Source organism: Alligator mississippiensis, chromosome 3, assembly GCF_030867095.1.
Source record: "Alligator mississippiensis isolate rAllMis1 chromosome 3, rAllMis1, whole genome shotgun sequence".
Lineage (NCBI taxonomy): Eukaryota > Metazoa > Chordata > Crocodylia > Alligatoridae > Alligator > Alligator mississippiensis.
In genome coordinates, this window is record NC_081826.1 from 203301239 (window position 1) to 203314314 (window position 13076).

Genomic DNA, 13076 nt, shown 5'->3' on the forward strand with positions numbered 1-13076 from the left:
TTAGTGGTGTTATAAATAAACCAGAATTAATAACTTCCTATCATGTGGGCTTCATCTTTGCCTTAACCCATCCCTACATGCAGACCTGCCTGTAACAGATTTCTTTTTAAAGTTCACACTTGAAGGGCTCAGTTATAAAAGTCTATCAAAATAAGTGTACTGTGGTATACAATGTTTACACGTGCAATTTACCATAATGCATACAAGTGGAGCACTTGTAACTGCAAATGGTTATTGTGACATTCAAATGTCTGATTTGCACTCACAGTTACAGTAATCTCCACTTCATGTTTATAAGATGGCCCTGAAAGTTTAAAACAGGAAATTGTTTCATAAAAATGAGCAATACTGTTATACAAATAACAAATCTTCAAAGAGCAGAGAAGAGACTAGGTAAGAATGGCTCCTTTGACTGATACATGAGAGTAGATCTTTAAGTTGATTATTTTACATGCTGTGTGGCATAAATATTAAGACTAGCAGTTGAAGAGAAATCTTTTAATATTATGACTTCTAGCACTGCAGGGATCCTGACTGAATATGGAGCAGTTTATCTAAGTTAAGCGTGAGCAATTCTTAATTTTATTTCGTGTGTGTGTGTGTGTGTGTGTGTGTGTACATTTATGAACACTTTATAAAACTAAATTCTTCACTTGTGCATGTAAACTGGGCATTTTTACATGTACATGGTCAGTTAGAGTAGCCCAGTTTGACTGAGACTACAGGGTGCAGACAGAAGTGCAACTCCCCACTGTAAATGAAAACACTTTGCAGGAGGTGTCCCGAGTTACAACGATCCCTCAAACCAAAGAGTAGTGCACTGTTGGTTCCAGGGGGAAGAGGAATCTAGCTGCTGGCTGCCAGCTGACGCTATTTTCAGAAGGAGAGACAGAAAGGGAGCAGGGGGAGCTCATTCTAGGGCAGTGCTTCCCCAACGTTTCCTCAGCATGGCCCCATTTATGACCCCATTTCCTCAACATGGCCTCTTACTCCCAACTCACAGCCCCCCACTCCCCAGGTGCCCAACCCACAGCCCTCTGACCCTGCTGGTGCCCCTCACTCCCAATCCACAGCCCCTCATTCCCCAGGTGCCCCAGGGCCATGGTGTGCAGCCCCCTGTCCCCCACCTCAGCAGTGCCTGAGTCCCAGCTGCCTCTCACAGGAAGCAGCAGCTGCTGAGGCCAGAGCACAGAGCCCATCTCTCTGCCCTGTCCCTTCCCCCAAAGGTGGCACAGCCAGAGCAGAGCCCATGGTAGGGGTGGAGGATGAGGGCTGCCTGCTGTGGGTTTGGGGCTCCCCACCTGGCTAACCTTCCCCAGGTCTCTGCAGCCCAGTGGGAGGGACCTGGCACAGGAGAGAGCACCGTGCCATGACTCCATCCACTGATGCTGTGACCCCATTTGGAGTCGCGACTCACAGTTTGGGAACTGCTGTTCTAGGGGTTCCCCCAGGCAGTGCTGGAGGGTGGGATGGGTGAATTTGAGTCCCCCCACCTTGGGGGGAGGTGTATCTAATACACCTGCCCCACCCTCCAGCTGGGGCTGAAAAAATTCCAGACTGAACTCCCTCTGCTCCCTTTCCTCCCTCCCAGTCTTAAAACAGCTTGGAGCCTGGCAGGCAGGGCAGACACAAGTTACAGAAGATGCTCTTTTTTGAAACATCTTTACCTGAAACATTTTGAAACATTTTCATCCGACTGGCCATTTTTTAAGCGATCTGCAGCCATGCACTTGTGTTTGGTCATGGCTAGAGACTGCTTTCTATGGCCAAATTGGGCAAATACTGTCATTTCTGTCTGCACCATAATTGTTTATATCTGGCTATTTGACAGCTGAAGTGCTCCAACCTACTGAACTGTGGAACAGGAAGGTGGTATTTCAAAACGGAATGGTGAAAAGACACCTTCCCTGTGCTACACAGTTAATCAGCACAAAAATCAGTGGAAAGAGTACAGCAAAGCACAGAAGACTTTAAATATAAAGATTTCTCTCACCTCACCAGGAACGTGTTAATTCAGAATTCAGTATCCTATCTCAGCTGAAGGTTCAGCATTTAAAAAAAGTCAAATGTCCTTTTCATATAGTAACTAGCACCTATGACTATATGAGATTTCATGGGCATCTTATAAATCAGAATGGTTGTGTTTTACACCCACTTTTCTCTCATTTTGTAGTAGCATAAATGAATATTCCAGGTGCAGGGCAACAACTCCTTATAGAAGCCTGTCATAAGTACTTCTTTATGATAGAGATACTGTGAGATCAAACAGGCAACTGAAAATCTAGTTAGAGTAATAATAAAAAGAAAAGGTTTCTCTAATTTGCAAGGTTTCCTCATTACGTTCACAAGCACAGTTCGCTGATCATACATGTCAGCTGCAAGGTATAATAATTTTAAATGCAACATATTTTTGCAATACACAAATTACTAGGAGATCTGTGGAACTGTTTAACTTAGTGAGATGGCAGCAGAATTTTGGGCTGAAACCCTGGCAACTTTTTGCTCAGAGTGGGTGGAAAACTTGCTCATCCAAAAGAAATTACCCTTTTAAGCATGGCTTCTCATCTTCGATTGAGTCACTTTTGTTTCTACGCTGATCATTCTCAATATCGATGTATGCAACCTCCTGGAAAACAGATGCATAAAAACAGAGAATGTATTTGGAGTCATGTTCCAAAGAGAAAATCTTCTTAAAGACAGATGGTTGCACAAGGCAGAAATTGCGTTCAATGGGTAGCTGAATCAAAACCAGCATGTGGTCTCAATGGGAACTCTCAAGAGCAACATCTCATTCCATGTACCCTGTTCAAGTCTCTCTCTCTCCCTTTCATTTTGCATATACAGCTCCTGCTCTGCTGCCTGGTACTAACACTGTTATTAACATCAGGCAAACCCAGTAGTTATATTGCGTAGCTGTCAAGGGATAAGCATTTTGAATTATGAACCTTCCCAAAGCCCACCACATTAAGAAAAATAGGAGGTAAAGAAAAAGTTTTAGTCTGTCCCCCTCAGCGTCATTAGAAATTGAAAAAAGTCAAATGCAAAATCATTTTGCATAGATGATTAAAAGTGAATATTATAGGCATGGCAGATAGCACTGCCTATTGTTAAGACTGCCTGACACTTCTCACTATAAAACCTCATTTTTACTTGGTTCATAACTTCGCCGAACTTTAAGTAATTAGGCTGAGATTTTCCATTTGGTGCATGCCCAAGACTGGTTTTTATTGGAAATTTCAGCCAAGCAGTTAAGCCGGAAGACAAGCTTAGGGAAAATAGGTTGTTTTGTTCTTGCTAAAAAATTCTGGTGACTGTTTCTTTGAAAAGCTCAAGTCTTTCTGTTTTGGACCAGGGACTTGAAATTTGGCAGGAAAATGGCTTTTATGTCAGGAATGCACCTTGTGCCAACTCTTTAGTAATCTACCCAAAACCTTTGACAATTTGCACTTCACATATGCTCAGTAGAGACTTCTAAGATTTTAGCTGCTATATTGCCTGAGGATTCAATCTTACCGAGCATACTCACTCGTCCCATAATTTTTATACTGATCAAACCCACAGAAAGAGAGACTACATACTCCATTTGCTCATAGCACCTACATGTAAGCAGATGGTGCATGGAACATCTCCACGGGCACTTGTACATGTGATGGGGGTTTAGTCCTTGCGGCTGTACTATGCCCCCTAAATTGAAATGGTGGGTTTTTAATTGAAACCCACCATTTCAATTTAGGGGTTTCTATCACTGTGAGGGGCCTGATCCTTTTATAATTATTTTTTCAGTGGAGCCTGCCTGTGGCTGTGGGGTGAGCTGCTGGCAGGCCAAGCAGCCCCTGAGCTGCAGGGGACACCAATTCTTCCCTCTGGCAGTGGTGTGCCCTGGGGCTGCCCAGGTGGGCTGCTAGTGGGTGGGGTGTTTCCCCAGCTCAGAGGCAGCACTTGGCCCTATCCAACTCTTCTCTGATCCTGAGCTGGGGCAGCACCCAGCCTGCTAGCATGGGTGGCCCCAGGGGGCACTGCCACCACAGAGGGAAGGACTAGGGCCCCGCAGCTCAGAGGCTGCTTGGCCCACCAGCATCTCACCCCCCAGCTGTGGGAGATGTGGGCAGGCTCTGCTAGAAAAAAAAAAAGGATTGGGCCCCTCACCACTTCTGCCTTCAGCAGATGCCTGCTGAAGGCAGAACCAGTGAGGGATTCATCCTTTTTTTCTGCAGAACCTACCCATCTCTTCTGCAGCCAGGAAGTAAGCAAATAGCTGCAATGCACTGTTGCAAACTAAACTACATCAGGATGTAGTTTAATTTGCAATGATGCAAACTCATTGAAAACCCCCAAAACTCCTGCCCGTGTACAGTGTGATACCATTAAGCCACACGAAGTGTCATTTTCAGCACATGTACATGGTAATGGCATCACATGTACAAGTGCCCCACAGAGTGATGGTAGGGATGCTTCACCTTAGAGCTCTGGATTCAGCACCAGGACCTTCCCTGTAATGGATGCTATTAACTTCTGGAACATACACTCCTTCTGCCCTTTGCTTTTCTGAGGGACCCTCCTGGTGCCCAGGCAGCATGGATGAGAGAGTCAACTGATTTGAACGTAGGACAGACAAAAACTGAAGCAGAGGGAAGAGACTAGTACAAGGAGCTGGGTGACATTGGAAATGAAAGTATGTTGACAAACTTCGAGTGTGAGCTGGAAAGGGAATGCTGGAATGACTAAACAAGTGACCTTGTGAGCCAAGCAGGAAGGAAGTCAAGTAGACTAAGGCAGGAGGTTGCTAAAGGAAGCATGAGGGACGGATGGAGAAACGAGCCAGTTTGCTCTGGGAGAAAGGCTGATACCAGATGAAAAGCAGTGGTAGGGGAGTGGGGGAATAAGGGAGATGCTCTTACTGGATGAGCAAAGCAATTGGGGCATAGGAAGCAAAGGAAGGAGAGATGGAGCTGGTGTACAGGGGAAACTGGGAGGCAGGGGTGAGAGAGAGAGACAGGCAGAGAAAGGCTGACAAACAAACTTGGGAGAGACAAGAATGGAATTAAATGAAGAGCTCAGGAAAGTTAGACTGGGACTGAGAGCCAGTGGGAGGGGGGCTAGGAGAGAGAAAGACTGCACAAAGTACTAGCTAAGAGGTGGACATTGAAGTTGGATAAGCAAGGAAGGGATATTAGCAGGGGTTTTTGGGGCAGATTAGTACTCAGACAGCAAGCCCAAAGAAGGAAACTACTACTGGCTAGACAAGGAGACTGGGGTAGTCAGGCAAACCCAGAAGTTACATCATATAACTATCGAGGGATCAGATTTTGATCCCCTTTCCAGACACCACTAAATTAAAAAAAAAGGGAGATAAAGAAATAGTTTCAGTCTCTTCCCTCAGTGTCATTCAGTTTAAGATAGATCACAAGATTCAAATCCTGTTGCTGACCAAATGAGGTCAGGATGATGCCACAAAATAAGATTTCTGGCATTTTTCAGAATTTTTTTTAACATAGGAAACCACATACTAGGTTACAGAGTCAGGATATTCCAGAATAAAGTTTGCCTATGCACTCCTAATTTGTCCTTCTCATGTCTATGCATCACAATATAATCTTTGAGTCATCATATAATATTTTTCTACTGGATTTCTCTCTCATTTTGTTCACAAAATCAGTGTGTTCTGGGCACAAATTAGGACTGTGAAATAAAGGAAGCTACTGTCTGCATGACTCCGGTCTCATTTGTTGCAGAAACAGGAGAGTGTGCAGTGAATGCAGCAGGTGATTGCAGGAAGAGAAAGGACAGTCCCATGGCTAAGACAGAATGGCTTTCTAGAGAAGTGGATTCTACATCTGCTTCCATCACAATTCCTGTGTGATTTGGTTAAGTCATAGGTAGTCACTAATTCTCACTTTCTCAATGCCTGATAGGGCTGTGGGAAGCTTCGGTCGCCAATTCAATGTGGAGGAGATTCAGCCCGATTCGGCGGCCGAATCTCTGAATCCAAATCGAATTGGGAAACCCATTAAAAAGTCCGAATCAAATCTGAAGGCTCCAAATCAATTTGAAAAATATTCAGAGAGATTCAGATCGGCCGGAGAGAGGCAGGCACAAATGGGCAGCTGCAGGTTCTCCCATGGCTCTTCCAACTGTGCCTGCCTCTCCCTGGGCAGGGTGAGCTGCAGGAGAAGCCCCCATGGCTGCCCTGCCTGGCCCCATCCCCAGCTGTAGCTGTAGCAGGGGTGATCAGGGCCTCTGGGGGCTTGTGGTAGAACCCCCTGCACAGCATGGGGGGCAGCGGGGATAGTCCCCCTCTACTTGGCCCAGCTGTGCCTGCCTCTCCCCAGCCGATCTGAATCCCTGAATCAGTGCCAAATCAGCACCAACTCTCTGATTCTGATTTGGCCAAATTGAATGGGGACAGTGATTCGAATCACCGAATCAAATCATTGTCCTCCGAATCGGAAGCCGAACTGAAAACTTCCCTATATGCACAGGCCTAATGCTTGACTTGATTCTTTAGGGCAGGGGTTTCCTACCTTTTTTAACAAGTGTACTCCTTCTCTGTCAAAGTTCCAGCTCATGTACGCCTTTATATTTTTTTTCTTGTTTTTAAGGGGGTTTATTCAGCATGGCACAACACTGCTTTTCCTTCTTATCCCTTCAAGTGTTTCGAACAGCACCTAACCAACAGCTAGTAGCAGTGTCAAAATACTGTCTTTTGTGTTCAAATGCTAAATTTATTCATGAAGTTGAGTTACAGCTCTTGAGCCTGATCTGATTTACAGAGGGTCCCTCCAACTTGAGACACATTAGATATACACCCTCTTTAAGGTCCTGTTACACTGCTAGAGTAGTGAAATGCATATGGGAGGCTTTTTGTTTTTTATGCCTACTGAAAACTATGAAGGAAGCAAAGTTTTTCATACAATTAACTTAATTTTCCTTAATATAAAACAGTATCCAGATGTTGCTTGTGTCCTTCCAATTTTCAGTGTGCAGCTATTTTAATGCATAATAAAGGAATACATTAAAAGAATCAATTGTATATTACTTGGTGTGTGTCTGGTGATGTTGCAGTGTGAAATTATGTAATGGAGCAAGACTTCTTTAAAATATATACTGACCCAGCCAAAGAGGAACTTTTATTTAATTTGGCTAAAAGGTGAAAGTGATTATAAGTTGAGTAATTTTAGACTTTGCATGCCATAAATATTTATGTCAATTGCACTTACAGAATTAGTTTATAAATCAAGACCTGTCAGCGCTTTTTCTTTCCCCTTCGATCTGATTTTCTGCCGCCTCTTATAAGTACTGGAATGTCATAAATTAGTTTCCAATTAGACTATTTGAAGCAGAACAGATCAAAGCTAAAATTAATGAAGGGAGGAAATATTAAATAATTTAACTCTGGGAAAAATTAAAATGGTATGTAGAAAAAATAGTGTGTGTTCTGAAGCTGCCATTTCCCTTTTTATGGGACAGTCCAAAACTGCTTGGATACAGATCTCTCTCAGCCCAGTTTATTCAGATGTCTATGAAAGCCCTTGAGCACCCTTGTAGCTTTGTGGAACTATAATATTATACATTACCTGCCCTGATTCCTTCAACTTGATTCCTTTTTTGGGAAGATGGAAGGGGAGGGGCATTCATTGGAAAATAAAAGCAAGATCACACCTGAATCATGCCACTCCTCGTATGCTATGTAGAGTTTGGTAGCCATACAGGTTCTCAATATACATTTGCATCTAAAACATAATTTGGTGACTGCATGCATGGTGCAATAATTAGGTAATACTCTATACCAGGGGTGTCCAAATCATCCAGCCCTGCATGATCATCCAGGCTGGATGATATCCCTGAGCAGGTCTGTGGGCTGGACTAGGACTGGCCCTCTGTGGACTGGCTGCGGCACCAGGTTCAGCCCGTGTGTTGCATACAGCGCGTGCCAGCTCCTGGGGCCAGCACAAGGTGTATACAGTGTGTGGGCTGGACCCAGCACTGCAGAGAGCACAGGGGGTTGGCCCAGGGCCTGTATACAGCCTGAGCCTTGGACCCCCTGTGCTGCATTAAGCATTGGGTTCAGCCCACACACCATGGGCAGTGTACACTGTGTGCTGGCCATGGGAGCCATGCCAGCAACACGTCCCAAGGGTTGTGGGTGCTGGATGCAAGGCTAATCTAGCTGTGCATGCTGCATGTGGCATAGGGCTGGCATGGGGCACATGCTCCCCACAGTGAGCAGGCTGGACACAACCCTGAACATGGCACGTGTGGTCTGGCTTCATGCTGGATCTTGGGCTTACCCCCTGTGCTGCCTGTAGCCTCTGTGCTTCATACAGTGTGCGGGGCCAGGGTTGGTGCATGAGATCAGTGCAGCGACCTGTGGGCTGGATCAAATGGCTCCATGGGTTCTTGGGCCATGTTTTACACTCCTGCTTTACACAGAATATGCAAGGCGATTGTGTTGCATTCAGTTTCCCCCTTCCTTATGCTTGGATAATATATTAATGGAATAACATCCTTAGGCATCAAGGGAAATAAAAGAGCCAGGACGTTTCTGACTTAGTTCAGATATGCCAGGGACTTAGGAGAAGTGGGTTCAAGAAATGTCCATGCCCTCCCTTTATTTCCTGTGAACAGGCCAGCCAAAATCCTAGAAATGGCATTCAGGAGAGTTGGAATTTCTGGCAATTAGGCCTAATAGCTTTGTAACCATATAGTAAATGAAATTCTATAAAAAGGGGTAGCAAGATCCATTGAGATCTATTTTCTCCCATGATTCTCAAATTGATTGTTCCTGCTTCAGGCATACAATGCTCGAGAATTTCCAATGTGGCTGTGTACAAAGGGCTGGCTGAAAAATTCCATTCAAACTTTTCTTATCCTGAAAATTGGGTTTTTGACTAAGGAGAATTTTTAGGGAAAGTGGCTGCTTTCCAAAAAAATATTGTTGTTCAGTGGAAAATGAAAAACTTGAAGTTTTAGAAATATCGACTCATAGGTTTGGAAGGGACCTCAACAGTCATCTAGTCCAAGTCCCTGCACAAATACAAGATTTCTTGTTCTGAAAACAACCAGAGATGCCTATCTAGCTTCTTCTTGATATCCTCCAAAAAAGATGGATCCACAAGTTCATGAAGCAGCTTGTTCCATTGTCCTACTGATCTTACAGTTAGGTTTTTTAAAATATAAATCTGTTTTGCTGTAGTTAAATGCTTTGACTCTTGTCCTGCTTTCTGTAGGAATGGAGAACAATTTTTCTTCTTCTTTATGGCAACCTTTCAAATGTTAAAAAACCTGATAATGCAAGCTTGCATCTCCTTTTTCAAGACTAAATGTATCTAATTCCTTCACCCTTTCCTTGTACAACTTGCATTCCAATTTCTTTATTCTCTTCGTCACTAACGTCTTTATCCTGTCCAGTTTCTCTACAACTGTCTTAAAATGTGGTGTCCAAAACAGGGCAAAGCACTCTAAGCCTAAACTGTGCAAAACAGGATATTTTTTCAACAGCTTTTGGCTGAAAAACATTCAGCTTTTAGCAGAGACCTTCCTGTTTTATGAAAATGTTCGTATTCATTGTCATTTTCTACTGCAGAAAAAAAATGAAACACACCTTTTCTTACCACCCTTATTTATGTGGCCATCATCTTCAGAGTATGTGAGTGTATCTCAATTATTAAAGGATTTTATCTTGCTAGTACTTCTGTCACACAGGAAATTATCACACTCGTTTTAAAGAAATGCTAGATTAGGTAGTTGCCCAGCATAAAGTCAGGCACCCTACCTAAGTCTCCTGAAGTCTATTTTTACCCACTTAAAATGTAAAAATATAAACTTGGAATAGAATCTGTTTTCTGGCTTTCATCTTCATGGTATCAAATAAGTCCACCATATTGTAATGTGACAATGTGGATAAACATAGCATTGGAAATGTTTCAAAGGCTGTATAGATGTACATGTGGGATAAAATACTCCCAAGCCTGACAAAATAGGACTTGAAGGGAACAGGTACTGTTTTGTACCATTTTGTTCTACCAGAAGTCTGTATGGGTTGTCAGTCCTCCATCATCTCAAAATGATCTTCTGCCCCCAATGATCCCCTCAGCACCCTCGCTGCTGCTGCCTCTTCCCCATTACTAGCACAATGGGGTTCCCAGTGCTCAGGGAGCTCCAGATACTGGAGCTTCTAACACTTGGGAAGCTCTGGGTGCCATAGATCCCAAAACTCAGGTGCTACAGCTCCCAGCACTCAAAGCACTCCAGGCATTGCGATTCCTGGCATTTAAGGGGGCTGTCAGTCTATTCAAAACCTTTGGATTAATGTACTCATAGATTCATAGATTGTTAGGGGCTGGAAGGGACCTCAGAAGATCATCAGGTCCAGCCCTCCTGCACTAGACAAGAAAGACAACTGGGGTCAGGTGACCCCAGCGAGGTGACCATCCAGTCTCCTCTTGAAGATTTCCAGGGTAGGGGACTGCACCACCTTTGGGGGGAGTTTATTCCACAGTCTAGGCACCCTGACTATGAAGAATTTTTTCCTAGTGTTAAGCCTGAAACGGTCTTCCAGGAGTTTGTGGCCACTACTCCTGGTTTTCCCCAAGGGTGCCTTGGTGAACAACTGTTCACCGAGCTCCTTCTACCCTCTCCATCTTATTTCTTTGCCTATACTTTTCATTATGACTAGCATGTTGATGATTTATCCATAATTTGCATGAAGATATAAAGAAATTATAAAACATTTATATGACTCCTGGAAGTCAACTTAATTTCATGATGATTTTTACGGATTTCAGAACTAACTTGCCTATGGAGAACAGAACTAACTTGCCTATCCCTTAGCAGATTCCAGTTCTAAGTTATTAATTCAGTCTTAGATGGATTTTCACAGGTGACTATTCATTGTATGTCTTGGCAGTATTTTAAGTCCTATTAGGTTTGTGGTTCTGAATTATTTTAGTGAATGGATAATTTTTTATACGAAGGAAAAATGCAAAGTGCTACACCTAGGGAGGAAAAATGTCCAGCACACCTACAGCCTAGGGAATGACCTGCTGGGTGGCACGGAGGTGGAAAGGGATCTTGGAGTCCTAGTGGACTCCAAGTTGAACATGAGCCGGCAGTGTGACAAAGCCATCAGAAAAGCCAATGGCACTTTATCGTGCATCAGCAGATGCATGACAAATAGGTCCAGGGAGGTGATACTTCTCCTCTATAGGGCGTTGGTCAGACCGCAGTTGGAGTACTGCGTGCAATTCTGGGCGCCACACTTCAAGAAGGATGCGGATAACCTGGAGAGGGTACAGCGAAGGGCAACTCGTATGGTCAAGGGCCTGCAGACCAAGCCCTACGAGGAGAGACTAGAGAAACTGGACCTTTTCAGCCTCCGCAAGAGAAGGTTGAGAGGCGACCTTGTGGCTGCCTATAAGTTCATCACGGGGGCACAGAAGGGAATTGGTGAGGATTTATTCACCAAGGCGCCCCCGGGGGTTACAAGAAACAATGGCCACAAGCTAGCAGAGAGCAGATTTAGACTGGACATTAGGAAGAACTTCTTCACAGTTCGAGTGGCCAAGGTCTGGAACGGGCTCCCAAGGGAGGTGGTGCTCTCCCCTACCCTGGGGGTCTTCAAGAGGAGGTTAGACGAGTATCTAGCTGGGGTCATTTAGACCCAGCACTCTTTCCTGCTTATGCAGGGGGTCGGACTTGATGATCTATTGAGGTCCCTTCTGACCCTAACATCTATGAAAAAAAAGACCTCTTACCTGGATAGTATGCACATTATCCCCATTTTGTAAATTCCTGTTTCTGAGGGAATGATTGCTGGAGCCTTCCTCATTTATAGTGTCCTCATATCCATGATCCATCTGAAAAGTGCAAAGATTGAAAATAATACATCAAAACTAGAACCAAAAATCTGTCTAATGCAGCAACAGTTTAATTATACTCAGACATTCAGGTCTCTGCACTGTACTTTGATGAGATAGCAGCACACTTGAGGGAAGCACTTCAAGGTGCTGAGTGCCAAAGTTGCTAATTCTATCTCCTCAAACACCAAACATTCATAGTTTAGACAAATAAGAAATAGTATGGTTCAAATCTTAGTACTGTAACTGTTTTTTTCCCTGCTAGTTCAGTGATGCTGTACTATTTTAGCCACACAAGGTTCTAACAATGCCTGGGGGAACACAGTAATCAATCAAAGAAAGATGTTCAAAATGATTATTATAACTAAAGAAAAACAAGTTACAACCCCCCCCCCCCTTCCCCCCCAATACTGGAGATAAATGGTAAGTCATGGCCACTCCAGTTATGATCTCTTTCACATATCTTCTGTAGCAAGCTTTGAACATATTAGAAAGTTGGTTTGCCCACTGAGCCCTGCCCCATTCTTAGGTAAATTAAGTCCAAAAGATATTAATTCCCATGCCAGTAACATATCTTGTCCTGATATAGATAACTAAAACAGTTCACAGAGGGCAAGGGAATTTCATTAAAGTGTTGGTGAGTTCTGTTGGGTTTATCATGGATAACTTAAACACTTAGGACACTTAACCTAAACAATTAATTTATATTTACCTATTTATAAAGTCCTGTGGACTGAATAAAGTATTTAATCCAGTTACTTAGAAACCATTTAGGAGTTACCCAACTGAAATAACAATGTTTATTATGAATTCACTAAATCACCTTAAGGAGTACTCCTTGAGAGCCCACAATTTCTTCTGATTCACCAACTTTACCTTATATCTTCACTCTAGAAATACACAGGCTAAAAGATGTGGTGTTTAACAGCAGAGGTTGTTAATACCTTAAGTTACAGTGGATGCATCTACACATGTATTAATGCACTTTAGCTAATGCACATGAAATCTAGTACCTCTGGGCATTTATACACATGCTCTGGGAACTCGCTGAATGAAGTGAACTAAAGCTCACTTAAAAAGCATTCACTTTAGTTAAAGTGCCCCTGCTGCCATTTTTCAGCACAGGGATGCTAATACAATAGATGCTCCTGGCGCTTTAATTAGAGCATTAAAATAGATGAATGTGCATTAAAGCATACATGTAGGTGCACCCAAGGTAAC

At 43.5% G+C, this 13076-nt stretch overlaps 1 protein-coding gene across 2 annotated transcripts in view; it reads right to left on the bottom strand.

Annotated features, from left to right (window-relative positions):
* The window catches only part of SLC28A3 (solute carrier family 28 member 3), a 165579-nt gene that overhangs the window by 120902 nt on the left and 31601 nt on the right, over positions 1-13076 (bottom strand). For both annotated transcript variants that reach the window (XM_059724822.1, XM_059724823.1), the window contains exons 3-4: positions 11754-11855; positions 2544-2626 (exon numbers count right to left, since the gene is read on the bottom strand). In XM_059724822.1, the coding sequence (XP_059580805.1) occupies positions 2544-2626; positions 11754-11855 (185 nt within the window). The remainder of the gene's footprint in view (positions 1-2543; positions 2627-11753; positions 11856-13076) is intronic.